General features: G+C 38.1%; 1 protein-coding gene across 2 annotated transcripts; it reads right to left on the bottom strand.

The window, feature by feature from the left end:
* Positions 1–1,768: 1,768 nt before the first annotated feature.
* On the bottom strand, positions 1,769–14,964 carry PRELID3B (PRELI domain containing 3B). 2 transcript variants are annotated; one of them, XM_074210368.1, is made up of 7 exons: positions 14,783–14,964; positions 7,810–7,895; positions 7,036–7,204; positions 5,731–5,820; positions 5,078–5,148; positions 4,859–4,961; positions 1,769–3,764 (listed from the first exon to the last, which is right to left on the bottom strand). In XM_074210368.1, the coding sequence occupies exons 3-7, from the start codon at positions 7,171–7,173 to the stop codon at positions 3,645–3,647; spliced, it is 522 nt and encodes a 173-aa protein (XP_074066469.1). In that variant the 5' UTR covers positions 7,174–7,204; positions 7,810–7,895; positions 14,783–14,964; the 3' UTR covers positions 1,769–3,644. The 2 variants fall into 2 exon arrangements, with proteins under 2 accessions (XP_074066469.1, XP_074066468.1); XM_074210367.1 differs by lacking the exon at positions 7,810–7,895.
* Between the last annotated feature and the right edge of the window lie 2,337 nt (positions 14,965–17,301).

Here is a 17,301-nt window from a genome sequence, read left to right on the forward strand (position 1 = left end):
GGGGAGGTGGGTGGGAACTTAGTTCAAGTTTTGAAAATCTGTTGTTTTCTGTAGTAGTGAAGGAGGCAAAAACCTATGTATCTGTGGTGCTACCAAGAGACAAATTTGTGCAGAAAAAAATCTGGTCCATAAAACTTCATTTGTATAAATAGTGAGATTTGTGATGAGAAATATGAGGATGTCAGCTCCAGGGCTTCGATTTTCATGTATTCAGCCAGGGGTGTGGCACATACCTGCTACCTGTGCTTCAGGGGAGGTTTGATGGGATAAACTATAATTTGGTATGCCTCAAAGAGTCTGAGATGTAGAAATACAAACCTAAGACAGAGACTTGAGAAAATTACTTCCCACCCATTTGACCTTGTGAGGTAGAAATCCTCTAATCTACCCTTGCATTAAGGATTGAAGATGCCTTCTAGATCTAAGTTCATGCCTCATTCCCTGACTAGCCATTAAATGAGAACTGCCTCCTCTTCTGTCTTACCTGCAACTCCTGGTCCCTTAGTTCACTCCCCCAATCCTGGGAAAACAGATCAAAGATCCTAATATTTAACTGTGGCACAATGAATAAAGCACTGGCCTTGGAGTCAGGAGAACAGGAGTTCAAATGCAGCCTTGGACATTTACTACCTGTTTGACCTTGGGCAGATCACTTAACCCTGATTGCCTCACATCCAGGGCCATCTCCAGTCATCCTGATTCACATTTGGCCACTGGACCCAGATGGCTCTGGAGAAAGTGAGGCTGATGACTTAGCACAGTAACCCCTCACTCAAATCTAATTCATGTGTTGTCATGGTATCACCTTCCTGATGTCATGGTCTTCTTCAAGAATGAAGGACAAATAGTATTATTAAGAAGTCAGATTCTTCTACTTAAACTTATTTTGCTCTCCCTAAGACAAACTTAAAGCTTGAATCAACCTGTCTCACATCATTCCTGATCTAAATACTAACAAATAATTAAAAACTTGGCTTCAGAGGATCCTTTGCTTGCACATGTATCTCTCACAATTCCTAAAGCAGGGTACCTGGGCCCTCATAGCCCACTAGCATCACTAAAACTAATAATATGGTACATTGCTGTGTTCAGTTATTGGGAGTCAGTTTAAGATGACAGTTGCAATTCAAGACTTGGGAAACTCAGTCTCAAAAAAGAAAATAAATTCAGTTGGGACAAATATAAAAACTTTATAGAATTAATTCAAGTATTTGACTTGTTGCTACACTGGCATGGCTAATTCATGACTAATCTTCTTAATTTCTAAGTAAATTTGTTGTGTTCTCCATTCCCATTAATTCAAAACAAAACAAAAACAAGATAGGTAATATTGGGAACAAGAAAAAAAAATCTATTTCAAGAACAACACATTTGAAGAGAATTTTATTGAGGAATCCAAGATCTCATGTAAGGAGCTAAAAATGGCCATATTATCCTAAGTAGTATGGCCAGAGATAAAATATAAAGGCCAAGCAGCAAATACTATGAAAATTTTTTGGTTAAAATTCATTTTCTAATCTGGAAAATCCTTCTAACTCCACAAGTACAGTTATGTTTCTTATATCTAAAAAGAAGTGATACTTCCTCCCATTCCTACTCCCCCAATATTCAGTAATACATCATAAGAGGATAGAGCCACCAGGTAGTGATTTTTAGGAATTTTGGTTTTTGACCTTTATTTGCATAATCCAGACATTATTTTAAGGTTATTTTAATAGAAATATTAATCTGATAGTCAATGGAAAATTGGAAATCAAAATGGAAAGGGTTTTCTGGATGACAGCAAATCCTATTCTTTAATGTTAAATCTGAGATTCTACATTGAATTAATTCTGCTTCTCTTCCCCAGAGAAACAACATATTTTTGGCAACTAGTGAACTACAGCAGGTAAAAGATAATTTTATAATTGATCAGAAAAAACACAGAAAAACCTTGTTTAGAAATATTTTATCCTTAGAACATTACACCTTTTTCTGAACAAGTACAACTTACAGAAATTATACACCGCCAACTTTTATCAAGTACTAACATTTACTATATTTTGTTTAGCTGAAATATCATTTCAGTTGTAAAAACAATCTCCTGTTACAAAAAAATAATCACAAACCGTAATGGATCTGAGAATTGTTTTTACAAATGTACCAACAAAGTCTCAAGCTAAACAATATTTTAAATAGAAAAAATACTCATTTTTTAAATAGTTTGGTAAACATATTTGTGTGGCTTATGTACAAACTAGTTTTTTTTCTATAGGAAACCTTTACAATGTAGGAAACCTTTACAGAAGTTCCAACTTATGTTAAGCATAGTTAAAGGCAAAATCTGACTGCCTTTTAAAATACTCCATATGCAACTTCAGTATTATAGAAATAATTACAAGAATCATAAAATACTGTTAAGCAGTTAACAATTATCTGCTTTAAAATATTAAACAAAATAGAACATTTTCTGGAATAATTTTTCACTATTTCAGTTGGCCCTCTGGTACCAAAATTAAGGAACGCCACAAATAAAAACTTCAGTGCAATTTTCTTAGTGGTTTAGCTAAGTTCCTTCTTTTGGCAAGTGGCACAAGGATTATAAAGAGAGCTAAGGACCTAGAATTTATATTTCAAATCAGACTGGAGATTACATCAAATGATCCAGGGATATATACGTTGTAAAAAAAAAAAAAAGACTTGTTTGTGGTCAATTACTAGAATAAAAAAGATGCAATTAACTATATTACAGTTAAATAATTTGACGTATCATGCTACAGTAATTATTGACGCATGATTCAGTCACATGGCAATTTTTGTATAAGTTAATTAAGCATTATGCAAAATGCTTAAAAGATGCAAATAGTTGTTGGTTTAAATTTTATGATGTTCTTAAATTCAGGTAATAACTTTCTTTTTTTATTTTGGTTCCTCTTCAAATTTCAAAGTGAACATTGCATGTTCACAATCCAGTATCCTAAATCAAAAACATTTCTGCAAATGCAAAATCAAGATAGACCGTGTCTTAATTTTGTCACAAAATTTTGGCAAATCAATACAGTACTCTATAATATAATGCAATCAGGTTCACATTGGGAGTTATATCACTTTAATGATAGTGTTCACTACAAAAATATCATTTAAGTACCAATTCAGAATGCCATAGTTTTTCAAAGCTCGTTACTTTTGTACAAATTAAAGGCTTGCATTTGGAATCCAAGTAATATACTTTCCTTATTTCCAAAATCAGTTATTACAACATGAAAACTGCTTGAGCAATCATGCTAGAAAAGGTTAATTCTGCTTCAGTTTAGAGTTGGTCCAAAAGTAGGTAGAGTCTCATGAATTAAATACTATAAAATTCAACCATATGGAGATTCAACATGCTGGTGTAGGTATCCATTTGAAACATCCTTAATCTTCAAATATTTGAAACTTGATATTGCATGGTATTTTCAGGTAATGTTAATTCCAGTTGATCCCATAAGTTGGGAAGCCCTGTACCTTCCCCACTTTCCCATGAAAAGTTACAGCCTTTCTCCAAGTTAATTGAATACCTACCTAATATAACAGATCTGTCTCTTAAATACCAAATACAAATAAATATATTACCAGCCTGGAGAGACCCTGGTGGACCTATTAAAGTTCCATATAAATAGCCATTATCATTTCTCTACAAATGCTGCTGCGGCCATAGGTGTCCTCATGCTTCCTCTTGCTGAAGCAGTCAACTCTTCAATCTCAGCATTTAATTTGTTAATTACCCACTCCATTGCTTCACGGCCCTTAAAAAAATTCACAACACATATTCATCATCACTGAGTAGTAATAACAAAAGTAACCATCATTGCCTCTCACCGAGACTATTGCAATAAGTGTACTAAATGGTCTGTGTCTCCAAATTGCTCCCACTACAATCAATTTTTCACTCAGCAGTTGCCAAAAATGATTTCTTCTAAACTGTAGGTCTGACTACATCACCCCCTTCCACCCTGCTCAGTTAGTTCCTTATTACCTCTAGGATCAAAAATAGTTTTCTGTTAGGCATTTAAAGCTCTCCATTATGACCTGACTCATCTTTTCACACTTTACTCCCTCTTTACACTCTATGATTCAGCTTCCCAGTTTTAACTGGAGTACCTCCAACATGACAGTTCATCTCCCTCTGCACAAGGGTATACCTCATGCCTAGAAGGCTCTGCCCTCCCTTAAATCCACCTCTTGGTTTCCCTGGCTTTTTTAAAGAATAAGCTCAAATCCCACCTTCTGCAGAAGGTCTCAAGTTCCTCATCTGTAAAATGAGGATAAACTATAGAGTACTTATCTCAGAGATTTGTTGTGAGAATCAAAAGGTATTATAATAATATATGTATAGTACTATATAACCATTAGGTATTATTATTTCTAATAATAAACAATTGACTTGGATTATGATTTAAGTATCAACCAAATTCCATTTTGTAGCCTAAAACAAACCCATAATGAAATCATGGTAGCAACTTTTTTTTATTAATAACATGATCAAGGTAGGATGGTAGTGAGGGAGGGAAGAGAGAAAAGTTAAAAGACTGCTCTTCTTTGTTCCTATCATAATATACTTCATTTGGTTATTTGTGTTGATGATTCTGTGGTGGACGTAACAGTACAGTGACTTGCACTTAACATTAAACACTTTAATAAAAAAGCGGATAATCTTCAGATATAATAAGTTATAGAGTTACAAAATACATAATGTGTCCTTACCCAAACCTTTTACCTATTATATTGTTGTAGTTTTATAAAGTAAACTAATTAAGAGCACAGAGCTATTTTAGAAAAAACAGCAAAATCTGAAGAATGTCAAAGTCAATAAATAGAATTACAGGAGGGTAGAACTTACTTTGTTAGCATTAGATGATATTGTACTTTCCATCAGTCCTTCTAGATAACTACTAAGGCTCACTCCTTTCACAGTGATTATGGCTTCTTGAGTCAAAATGGTCCTGAAGCAAAATATGTTTAAACAGTTTAAGTATGCCCATTTCCCACACTACTAGAAACATCTAGAATAATTTAAAAATCCATCAAAGCACTGGAATTTCTAAAAAGTTTTACTTACTTTCCTGGTTCTTGAGGATGTGGTTTATATATAAGTCTCTCATCTACCGAAACCATATTAGTAAATGAAATCTATAAAACAAAACCCCCAAATTATCAATTGATAAGTTTTAAAACTGAAATAAATTCAAATGTCATTTTCTAAGTACCATAGTGTACAAGTTCATCTTCTACCAGTCATAAATTACTTGTTCTCTTTTATTGAGGCCACCAACTTAGAAATACAAAATAAGTATCTTTTTAAAAATATACTCTATTATTTAGAAATATTCAAAATTATTAAAGTAGTACTAGTCAGGGCCAAAGGATGAACATGCAGAAACAATGCCAGAGGAGCACTCATTTTTTTAAGGAGCACTCAATTTTCAGACCACCAAAACAGCTAACATTTATTCTAAGGGTTTTATAATTATTATCTCATTTGATCCTTCACAACTCTGGGAAAGAAGTGCTAGAAATAGTTCCCATTTTATAGTTGAGGAAACTGAGACAGACAGGGATTAAGTGACTTGCCCAAGGTCAAATAGGCAGGGTTTGAACTCCCCTATCTCTTGACTAGCCCCAAAAGACTATTTAGACTCATATGCATAAGCTACACAGAAATAAACACTATTTCAATATTGAAAATAAAAGTAAAAAAAAAAAATTACTTACATTAGTGGATTTAAGTTCCATTGTTTTTTCTACAGGATCAACTACAGAATGTTCTTGCACATATGTTTTGGTTCTTGCTGCCCCGATAAGCTAAGAGAGATATTAAGAATTAGTGACCTTATTTTTAACAGCCAATGATTACATGAGAATAATAAAAGCTAGCATTCACAAAGCACTTAGAAAGATTTACAAAGTGCTTTTTTCACAATAGTTTTCTGAGATAGACAGTGCTGTAATTATATTCATCTTACAAAAAAGGAAACTAAGACTCAAGAGCAGTGGTAACTTGCCTGTGTCAGAGCTGGGACTGCAACCTAGAGTCTGATGCTAATGGTATACTCCTCTGAGTGCCCTTTTGTGTATTATTTTGAAAACATGTAATTCATTCCAAAACAAAACATCAACATCATTCTGATCATAAAAACAAGATGAAACAAAAGCTGGAAGGGAAATGTTTCTGTGAAGTTAAGAGGAATTAGCACTTAAGATGACTCTCCTAGGTTTGGGGAATAGTCCAAGGTAATTAAAAATTAGGTGAATGATAGAAATGAAATCGCAAGGAGAATTGTTCCTGTTTATTCTTTGTTCTCTGAGGACCAATGCTTTGACTAAAGAATGAATTGTATTTAAATGAGGCAGAGCATAGCAAAGTCATTACCCTTGTTTTCTCTGTGAGACTCATCAGTCCAGTGGCAAGACATAATTTAAGATGACTGGTGATATCCTTTTAAGCTAAGGTCTTTGCCAGGTAAGTTTGTCTGAGACAAGAACCCCATTCAATGATTAAGGGCTAGTTAAGAATTGAAACAAAAGAGCCTAGTTTGCCATTACAAAATGGCCAGAACAGAAAACAATTGCTATTTACACTCAATGGAACCATCCAATAAGCAAAAGAGTCTTGGACTGGGGACCAGTTATTGGTCTATCAAAGAAAGTCAGCATGATTTAGGTTTAAAGGGTGTTCAGGCAGCTCCATTTGAATCACAACGGGCTTTTCCAAAACTAGATTTTAAGAAATCATAAGTGAAAATAAAGTAGACAAAAAAAATTGTCACACCTTTTTAGTATTTATCAGTAGCATCAGTACTTTCTCTTAGAAATAAAGAAGTTGTAATTCTAGTTTATTCAAACAGATATGGAGAAAAGAGGAGATTCATCAATATAGGAACATCAAGTTTGTTCAAAAACCAAATTCCTATCTCTGATTTTGTACCTTTTGTTCTGTAATTTGATTTTCAAAGTGTTGAAGGGAAAGGAATGAGGGTAGAATAGGGACAAGAGCAGTATGGGCACAGAGATACTTACCGACTTTACAATAGAAGGCATGCCCCATTCCGTGCTGAGAAGTCTATGGCTATGCAATTTCCCAGTGGGATCTATATGTCTATCTAACACATCAACTCCAACGACACTTGGATTCATAGGATTTGGATATTTCTGCATAGCAGCTGTTGTAACTGTTTCCCATGGGTGGCTGCCAAAATAACCAAAAATTAAGACATTTCTAAGATTTGAAAGAATATTTTGGAATTATCTATAATTTACAAACATCATTCTTTAGAATTCAAGATGCATGAATTTATTGGGGGAAAGGGAGATATTTTCTGTTTCTGATACTGCAATACCTACTTCAGTTTTTTCTTTAAAGTATAACAGTATCAATGATCACATCTGCTCAATTTACCTATTATATATATATATATAATTTCATTATAGAAGAAGTATATTCAGCTATATTTGAACGTCAAAGAACCTAATTAAAGTCAAAGAACTGGGTCTTAACTCTTAGCTCTTCTGGTTAATATCTAAAGGAAAGTCAAAACCTCTCTGGGCTTGTTTACTCTTCTGTGAAAATGAGGGGCTTGGTCTAGATGACCTCTAAGATATTTTTTGGTTTCACCTTTAATCTAATTAGTGAATGTGTCCAATTACACAGCCAGTTCTTCCTCCCCTTTGCCCCAAAGAACCTTACAAATACACTAAGCATTCAAATAATTCTGAGTCAATGAAATTAGAAACCTGGACCAAAAAAAAAAAGCTAAACTAAAAATCTCTTAGATTCAAGAATACAATAATTACCTCTAAAAGTATGGAATTAAATTACTAGAACAGAATATATTCAACCTCAGGTCCTGTAAGAGTTCAAGAAAATCAAGCAAATGTTTCTATGAAAAAAGAAATATGAAAATAAATTTTTATTACCTCGACTTATATAAAACAAACAAAATCTAAGTTATAACTCAGAAACAGGCAAACAAAAATGACACTATTATACTGTTTGTTCACTCCTTTCATTCAACTTCATAAAGTTAAAATGACATAAAAATGTTAAATTTAATTTTCAAAATAACCCAAATTTTTTAAAATTTTGCTGTCAAGCTCAGACTTATAAATATTTCAATGCTAACTTTGATAAAACCATGATGACAGGGTTCTACCATAAATGTGTCAACCAGACCCTCCCTTCAGAAGAATGCAATCCTTTTCCATCTTCCTCATTCATTCATTTACCATGTCATTCAGTCATAGCCTCTTTCCTAAACACCCCCCTGCACCTTTTTAATGTCAAATTATGTCAGCAAGAGTTTTCTGATCATGTTCTTTTTAATTTTATCTTTTTCAATTACATGCAAAGGTAGTTTTTAGCATTCATCCATTTTATACTCCCCTCCCCATGGCATCAAAACAATCTGGTAAAAGTTGAACATGTACAAATGTGTTTTCTAAACATTTTCATCCCCTCCTAAAACTTTCTATTTCCTCTTCTCCTTTCCACACTTCTCTCAGTCAACCCCTCTCCTATTCCTTGGTGCAATGACCAATCCAGATCATATGCTGGTAACTTCAACTTTTCTTCTCACTTTGTTCAGATGGCTTCTGCAACTATCTCTACTTGTACTCATTTTACCTGAAAAGCTGGTCCTTCTCTTTGCTAGGGTAAAAGGACTTTTAGTCTCAAGTAACATTTTGTTTGGCTTAGTCTTTCTCAATTCTAGCCCCTTTCTTCCACATACTCCAATGACACTTTACCTTCTAGCAGGTTTTTTACTAGACACTCTACCTCCAGCTAAGGTTTTTCACTGGCTGTTCCCCATGCCTGAAACTCTTTCTATGCATCCCAGCTTCCCTAGTTTATTTCAGGTCTCAGGTAGTCTCACTTTTGGTAAGATGTGTGCCCCAGTCCTCTTTAATCTTAGTGTGCACTCTTCTGAATACTAGCTCCAATTTATTTTTATAGATATAGTAGTTTGCATTGTTGCCTCCTTCATTAGATTCTGGGCTTTTAGAGAACAGGGACATTTTTGGGGGGAGGGGGATGTCTTTCTTTGTATCCTCAGCATTAAGCAGCATGTGACACACGGTAGATACTTAGTGCCAGTTGCCTGACTTCACATCCTCTCCAGCTGACTGCCTTCGCCATCATCTTTACACTCACATCTACTGACTGCTTCCCTCCTGCCTACAATATGCTATCACTCCCATCCTAAAAAATGCTTGCTTAATGATACACACATTCCTGCTATCTATTATTTCCTATATATCCTCTTATTGCTAAACTTCTTAAGGACATCTACAATCTAAAACCTTTCTGCTTTGTTTACCCTTGGATTTTGCAAGAACTTGCTTGGCAAATGATGTTGGGAAATCTGGCACTGAGCGTCAATTCAAAGGCCTAGAGATTGCCTTATGAAAAATTACCAAGTCTGATGGAATTTGTGGCTTGTATCAAAGTTTTAATATCTCAGGGGAGGGTATCTTTATCTGTAGAGCAGCTTACTTTGGAATCTCTGATACAGCAAAAAGTATGCTCTCAGATCCGAAGAACACTCACAATATACTAAGTTGGAGAATTGCACAGTGACAGCTGTAGCAGGTGTGGTCTCCTATCATTCTGATATAATTAAGGTGAAGAATGATGATGCAGTCTGGGCCCAATGGAGCTAATATCAGGTGCACTGAGACAACTGATTGCCGGAAGAAGATTGCTAAAGATGAGAGCAGCAAATCTTTTTTCAAGGGGCCTGCCTGGTCTAGAGTTCTAAGAGGCATGAGTGGAGCTTTGGTGCTTGTCCTATATGATGAATTGAATAAAGTATTCTAAGTACAGCCTAACTAAAAATGGAACCAGAGGTTGGAGTAGGGGCATGGATTTGTTTTTCCAGGACCCTCTTTTGGGTTTGAGGGTTACCCTGGGGAGGTATCCCTGTCAGGGCACAAGACCTTCTTTATTTCCTCCTCAGGTCAAAGGGAGAAGGGACCTTGGGGGCAGCTTGCCTTCCAGGGTTCCTTTTCCTTTCTCTCCTATCTAGTTCCTTGAAGACTTGTGCAGCTGGCAGCTCCCCAGGGAATTGGGACTGGGAGCACAGATTTCAGGTGCTGCCTCTCCCTGGCTAGAAAGCTGCTTAAACTCTGCAGGATCACTCTTCAGGGGCTTGGAGCACCTTTTGGTTCCCCTAATTTTCACTAGGGGTTAATGGCTTCAATTGAACAGGCCTAACCCTAGCAAGAAGGCACGTCCTAAGGGCAAGGGTCTGGCCTTCTGGGGTGGGGGGTACACCTCTCCTCTCTTTGCTGACTTCATCAGCCCAGCCTTGGAGGCTTTGAGGTTTGGGGAGGGCAGGGTGCAGATGGCCAGGGATAACCTTAGCAAGATGCCAATCCCCTGAACCCAGCAGTCCCCACCATGGGGCAGAGGAATGCTATCTGCCTCAGGGACAGGATATGTGTGGGAGTGCCCTCACTCCCTAACCTGCAAACCCAGCAGAGAAGAGAAAGGCAAAGATCCCTTCCCATAAATCTCAGGATGGTTCTTGACTTTAGCCCCCACCTTGGTGGTACATCCTGCTGCTCCCCCTCCCCCCTTCTTCAAAGATGAAAATCATAAAGGGGGGGAGATCTTCTATATATAGGTGAATTTTCTTCCCCCCCACATCACACACCACTCCGACTCAGGAAGGCCTCAACACACTAATCTTTCTCATGGTGCTATCACTCTGCTGCTTCAGGGGGAGTGAAGGGAAGAGGACACCAACTCAGCCTACCGCTCTTTGCTTACCAGCCCTACTCCAGTGTACCTACTTGGTACACTGGTGACAGCAGTCTGCAACTTTTTTCTTTTTTGAATAAAAGTCCTTGTTAAAAAACAAAAATAAAACAAAGCTCTTTCCTTTCATATATTTCTGCTGTCTGGGACATTTGCAAAGCAAATAGTTTGTTCACGTCTGATTTTCCTTGTAGGAAGGTTTTTAACTTTATTTTTATTGAACTCCATCTTTTTTCATTGATGGCTTAGGTTTCTTGGGTGTCACCTTGGGTGGGGCATTGAATGCCTTTGTTCTTTGACAGAAATTGTTCCATTCTTTTTTAGTTCCTGGTGAGTGCATAATAGACTTGTGTTATTTGAATTTCCTTTAATTTATATTTTAAAGTTTTCCTCCAGGTCCTTGAAAAATTAATTGTCATCAGAATCATTCAACTTTTTTTTCTGGATAAAAAGTCATTATATTATTAATTCTAACATTTTCAATAAAAGGTCAGTGTCACTCTTGAATGCCAAAGACCAGAATCATTCAATTTAATCAAAACATGTGTTTTGGAGTTTGCAGAATAACTTTTTTTCCCTTTCCCCTGGAGATAATCTGTGGAGTTTTTCATTGGAAGTTCTGGGCAGTTTTCTTGTATTACTCCCTGCATCATAATGTTCAGGATTTCTTTGCTTCTCAACATGGCTATTCATCCTGTCTTCAAAATGAATATGTTTAGTTTTGTATGAAGATTATTGTTTTCTTTTTATATGAGTACTTCTGCCAGATTGCCTTCATTTTGGGGAACTTGCTTTTGCAACCAATTGTTTTCATTTTTGGTGAGGGTTATCAAGTTTAAATTTTTCTAGCTTTCAGATTATTCCTACCCAGCTGGCCATAAATTCTCTTTTCATAATCCTTATTTCTCTTTTACACCATGGATGAACATGTTCTCTTGGGAATCTACAAGCTCCATATCATCTGAATAATTTTCTTTTGTATTGAAATACTTGAGCCATTCAGACTTGTATAATCTATTAGCCTTAGTTTCTGCCCCCCTTTCCCTACCTTCTTTAGTATGTTGTCTTTTCATTTATATTACAAGTTCCTTGAGGACAGGTTTTATTTTTCTTTTTTATTGATTGTAATTCCAGCACTCAGGCCACTCACTGCCTGGCACTTAGTAGGCACAAATAAAAGTTTATTGATTAGATTGGTTTGGATTGTATCTGCACCTATACCACATAACTTCCCAAAAAAAAGGTCTGTCCTCAGGAAGGCCATCCCACTTCATCTTTCTCTCGGTGCTATAGCTCTGGTGCCTCCTGGAGAGTGAAGGGAAAGATCACATTTTCTTGTGTGCTAAGCCCCTTTTGTCAGATTGAATTATAGTTTTCTTCCACATTATGGTCCTGGGCCCTTGCATTTGAACTGTTTAGAAAGATTCTGAAGGTCACCTGGCAGGACAAAATACTGACTGGATACTGAGGTCCCTTCTCTAATCAAACTGCCAAGTATTCAAAACTCTAGTGAAGAAAACCTAATGGGCTGGCTCTGCTACCTAAAATACTATTTCATGGTGAACTCACAAAGAGCAAGTGCTCACATGTTGGTCAGTAGAAGCAATACAAAGACACTTTCAAGAACTTTGGAACTGTGTGACATGGGAAGCATGGTTATGCCCTTATCAAACAAGGTGCTAAATGAAACAGCTAAAAAGAAACTTGAGAAGTGCAAAAGTAGAGAATCCACCCTAAATGTTCACAAGGATCATTGTGTCCAACCTGTGGTAGGGCTTTCTCAGCTTGTATTGATTTGATCAGCCACAGTTGGACACACTGTAACTTGACTCTACAAAGTGATGTCATTTTGATCTTTTGAGAACAAAGGACAACAAACAATGTACCAACCAACCAATTCTTTGCTACAATAAAAAATGTGTGGCTATGAATATTTTTAAACATATAGATACTTTTCCTTCTTTCCTCAATACTCTTTGGGTATAAAGTCTCTATCCTCAAGGAACTTACATGAAAAAGGTTCTGTGTTCTCTGCAAATGCTGTTCAAAAGTCTGACTGTATTTAAGTTTTTGTTATACATGATCACATAAAAATAAAAATTATAAAAGTCAATGAACAATGGAAAGAGATAAGGGAAGTATAAACATGCTAAAACAGGTTACTAACTCCAGTATGTCTGTAACAAGTAGGGTATAAAAGATATAATAGGATATATATGATCAGAAAATGTGGTAGAATGATTGATTATAAAGCAAGAATGAGGAACAACAGATGGATAATGTGAGCAATACATTAAGGATGCTGATAGACACCTAAGTGACTGGAGTCCAGAAGACTTGAGTGATAATCAAGCCTCAGATGCTAATTATTTCTGTGACTAGGCAAGTCACTTAATCTGTCCCATTTACTTCATCTGTAAAATGGGATAATAGTACCTACTTCTCAGGCCTCTTTTAATAGTAACCTGAAATAATGTTTGCAAAGCTGTTTTTATTCCTGGCAAAAACAAAGAGCAATAGACATCTCACAACGGATATTCTAGAACCAAAGTGTCCTAGAGTTATTCTATAAACATGACATATATTATAAATGAGAATTTCAGAGAGGAAAATTTTTCATTTTGGTAACTCTTGCTTTGGATGAAAAGTAAACTTGAGACATTAAGATGAACCAATCTTGGCATGTTTAATAGTGAGTTTTAAAAGTATGGGTCATGTAGTGGCTAATGTTCAAAGGATCCATGATTTCATTGCTGTGGGCACCAGTTCTACTGGTAAAATCACAACTACTACTCTCATCTTGTGTATAGAATAGAGAAGCACTTTTAGACTATCACTCAAGAATTCAAAGTTTTAAAAAGATACATTCTTTTACAGTTTTGGTAGTGTCCATTGCATATTTACCAAAGTCCTACTTGATCTTGAGGTTATTTTCTCCATCACAAATCCTATGCCCTTAACCAAGTGGCACTAATCAACTCAACTGAAAGGGCTGCCTACCTAACCGAAAAACATTAGAAAAAATAATGTTCCCTAAATGGGCCTATACTTAATCTCACCGTCAGAAATACAAATCGCCAAGACAGAACACAAAATTTTTAATAGCTAATGCACACGACATATTTCAATCACATTTACACTGTTAAACTGATCTTTTATTTTTACGTTATCTTCATTTCCAAATGTAGCCCTTCTTTCTCCCAAACCTAGTAAAAACAACTTAAAAAAGGGGGCTAACAACACATCAATCAAGTGGAACTGTTAAATGCATATTCTCTCATTTCAAGCAGGAAAAAAAAGGAAGGGGCATTCTGATAGACTTTCTCATGAAAGTGGTGGACAAGAGAAAAATAAGTTACAAGCCGTAGCTGGAGGTGAAGGAGGTGGCGCAAGGTTGGGGAGGGGGTTACCCTGCACTCCTGGTCCAAAATAGGCCGTGAGAGGCCGTTTGCTTTTGCAGGTGCATTACGGAGTCAGTAAGAAGCCGCAGTTCCCCTCCCGGTCACACCTGTGCCACCAAAGCGCGGATTCCGGTAACGAGATCCCCTCCCTGGCGGAGGGGGCGCCTGGCCCTCCTCGCTAACGAGCTTTGGGAAGGCTGGAGCGGCGGAGACAGGCCCCTTCCCGCCGCCCCGCCCGACGGGACTCCGGGGAGGCGGACGCGCGGGCGCCCGGCGCCCGGGGCAGCAGCGGGGCTCGCCCGGCAGGGCACCCCGCGGCCCTCGGGCCTGGCCCGAGAACGCGGGGGCAGACGGCTGCGCACGAGGTCCATCACTACCAATGACCTTGACCCCCTCCTCGCGCTGCCCGGGCGGGAGCCTCGGGGCTCGCAGCCCCGCCGCCGCGTGGGCCCAGGCTCGTGCGCCCGTTCCCTCTCGGCGCGCGTCCCCGAGCCCGGTGCCTGGAAGGTTCCCGAGGAGGCCGGTTCGCTCGGCGGCACTCCCTCCTCCCCGCCCCGCTCCCCCTCCGCGTCCCCGCTGCCCGCCTCTCCGACTGTACCAAACTCACTCAAAGACGTGCTCCGACGTCCAGATCTTCATGGTGCCGGCGACCAGCACGGTGTCCGGGCGGCGCAAAGGGACGCTGGGGGTACAGCAGCCTGGCCACCCCTCTTCCCTTGCCGGCAACAGAACGCGCAGGCGCCGAAAGGGCAGCGGCAGCGCGGCCTCCTGACGCAGTTCCTCGGGCCTTCCCTCCGAACCGGATGAGATGCCAATGCGCAGGCGCCTTAAGCGCCGCGCGCTCTTCAGCAACTGGGAAAGGCCGACTGCGCAGGTGCGAGTGGCGTCACGCGGCTCCGTGCCCTCTTCCTGGTATTGCGTAAACGGAACCGGTGACCTTTGTTAGTATTTGGCATTTACCCCAGCTGCGAAGGCGGGCTGGGAAAGATTCCCCGCCGGAAGGTTGCCCTTGGAGAATTGAGGCACAGCCTGGCACCCCCGGGGCGCTCCTGAGACCCGCCTGGCCGCGCGCTTCGCGCCGGGACGGAGAACCGGAGCCGCCGGCTTGGGACCTCGCTTCCGGCCACCCGCAGCGCGACAACTCTCATGTTCCAGCACGGAAAACCTGCTTTGACAGACTGGAGCCCGGATGGACTTCTCGTTAGGTGGAGATGAAGCGTCTCGTGCTCCCGCTGTTAACTCCTCAGCAAAGGATTTTGTTTAAAACATCATTAAGAAGCCAGTTTGTATGGGGACCGGGACTAATGCATTAAATGGAGTGGGGAACTATGAAAATTGGCTTTGAAAGACTGCGACTGGCGCCAGTTTTAAGCATTTCATCGAGTATTGAAAGTTGTGTGAGGCTAAAGAAATCCAAGTATCGCCCTGCTAAACAGCAATTTTAAGAAAACACAGTTAAGGATTAATGTGAAGTAATAATCTCTACAGGCTTTCATAGCGAAGGCCAAATGGGATAGGAAAGCTGGAAATGTATGGCTTATTAGGCAGTGAATTGATAGTGGGGAGAAGCTGAAAGAAGGGATCCCAATTAAATTTGTTTAATTGCACCTGCCATTTGCAAGGCATTGGGTAGCCAATGGAAGAACAAAGGCTTAAAAAAAAACTATCAAAGATTTACAAAGTAAGGGAGAAACTATGTGCGACAGACAAGACAAACTATGGATTGGACATTTCAGACCATTTCCCTTATAAACTTTATTCCAAATGTACTATTAAAAATTACTTGTGGGAGTAGGAATGTTATAATATAAAGCAAGTTTTAACAATTATTTTTATGTGCAATTATATATATATAGATATATTTTAATTTCATTTTTATACATTTTGCTGTTTGTACTTTTAAAATTCTGTTTGCTTAGACGTATATGTTTCTCAAATATGATGTAAACTTAGAGAGCATGGAATAAGTTAAACTATCCCCTCCCCCCACACTAACACAAAACAGGGACTTAATCTTTGTTGTATTCTTGTTTTTACCTTGATTTATCAAATAAATTTTATTCTAAAAGAGAATATATATAAAGTAGCAAAAAATTTTCTATAGAAACAAGAAATTAGACAAGAAGTTTAAAAAATGTGCTATTTATAATGTCATGGTTAGATTTAATAAATCTTATTCTAAAAGAGAATATATATAAAGTAGCAAAAAATTTTCTATAGAAACAAGAAATTAGACAAGAAGTTTAAAAATGTGCTATTTATAATGTCATATGGTTGGATTTATTTATATAGAGCACAGTAATTTGTAATTTATAGAACAATAGCTGACAGGTTTATTAAATACTGTATGAATTTTATCAAATGAGTTAAAGTATATAATGAACTCTACAAACCTTAAAAGTGCTCTATTTTTTTTTTTGGCTTTTTTGCTAGGCAGTGGGATTAAGTGTCACACAGCTAGGTAATTATTAAATGTTTGAGGTCCGATTTGAACTGAGGTCCTCCTGACTCCAGGACCAGTACGCTATCCTTTGCACCACCTAGCTGCTTCAAAAGGACTCTTATTTTTTTATTTTTAATTTAATTTAATTTTTATTTGCAAGGCAACGGGGTTAAGTGGCTTTCCCAAGGCCACACAGCTAGGTAATTATTAAGTGTCTGAGTCGGATTTGAACTCAGGTACTCCTCACTCCAGGACTGGTGCTCTATTCACTGCACCACTTAGCTGCCCAACTCTATTCTTTTATTATTATTTTTATATTTCTGATGTGTTTCCTTGCTTAATTTATCCTATTTATCATAAATTCTTAGACAATGCTTGGAGGAATTATGGCAGAGCCTCAATGTCATTTCAAAGAATTCAGACCATCACCAGGATCTAAAATATTTGTTCAAGAGCCGTGGGCTCAAAACAGCTTGACCCTACTGTTCGTAGAATGTTGTTGAAATGCCTCCAGTCTCTTGATCTTGCAATCCTAGTCTATTTATTTTAGAAAATATTATTCTACTAGTCAAGTCAAAATTTCTATTTTTTCTTATAGGGAATTGGGGAAAGCAACATAGTAAGAAAGACCTTATGCAGAATGTTGCTGAGTCAAAAAGTATACATAGGAGAGTTAAGAGAGA

The sequence above is a fragment of the Macrotis lagotis genome, chromosome 1 (assembly GCF_037893015.1).
Source record: "Macrotis lagotis isolate mMagLag1 chromosome 1, bilby.v1.9.chrom.fasta, whole genome shotgun sequence".
Lineage (NCBI taxonomy): Eukaryota > Metazoa > Chordata > Mammalia > Peramelemorphia > Peramelidae > Macrotis > Macrotis lagotis.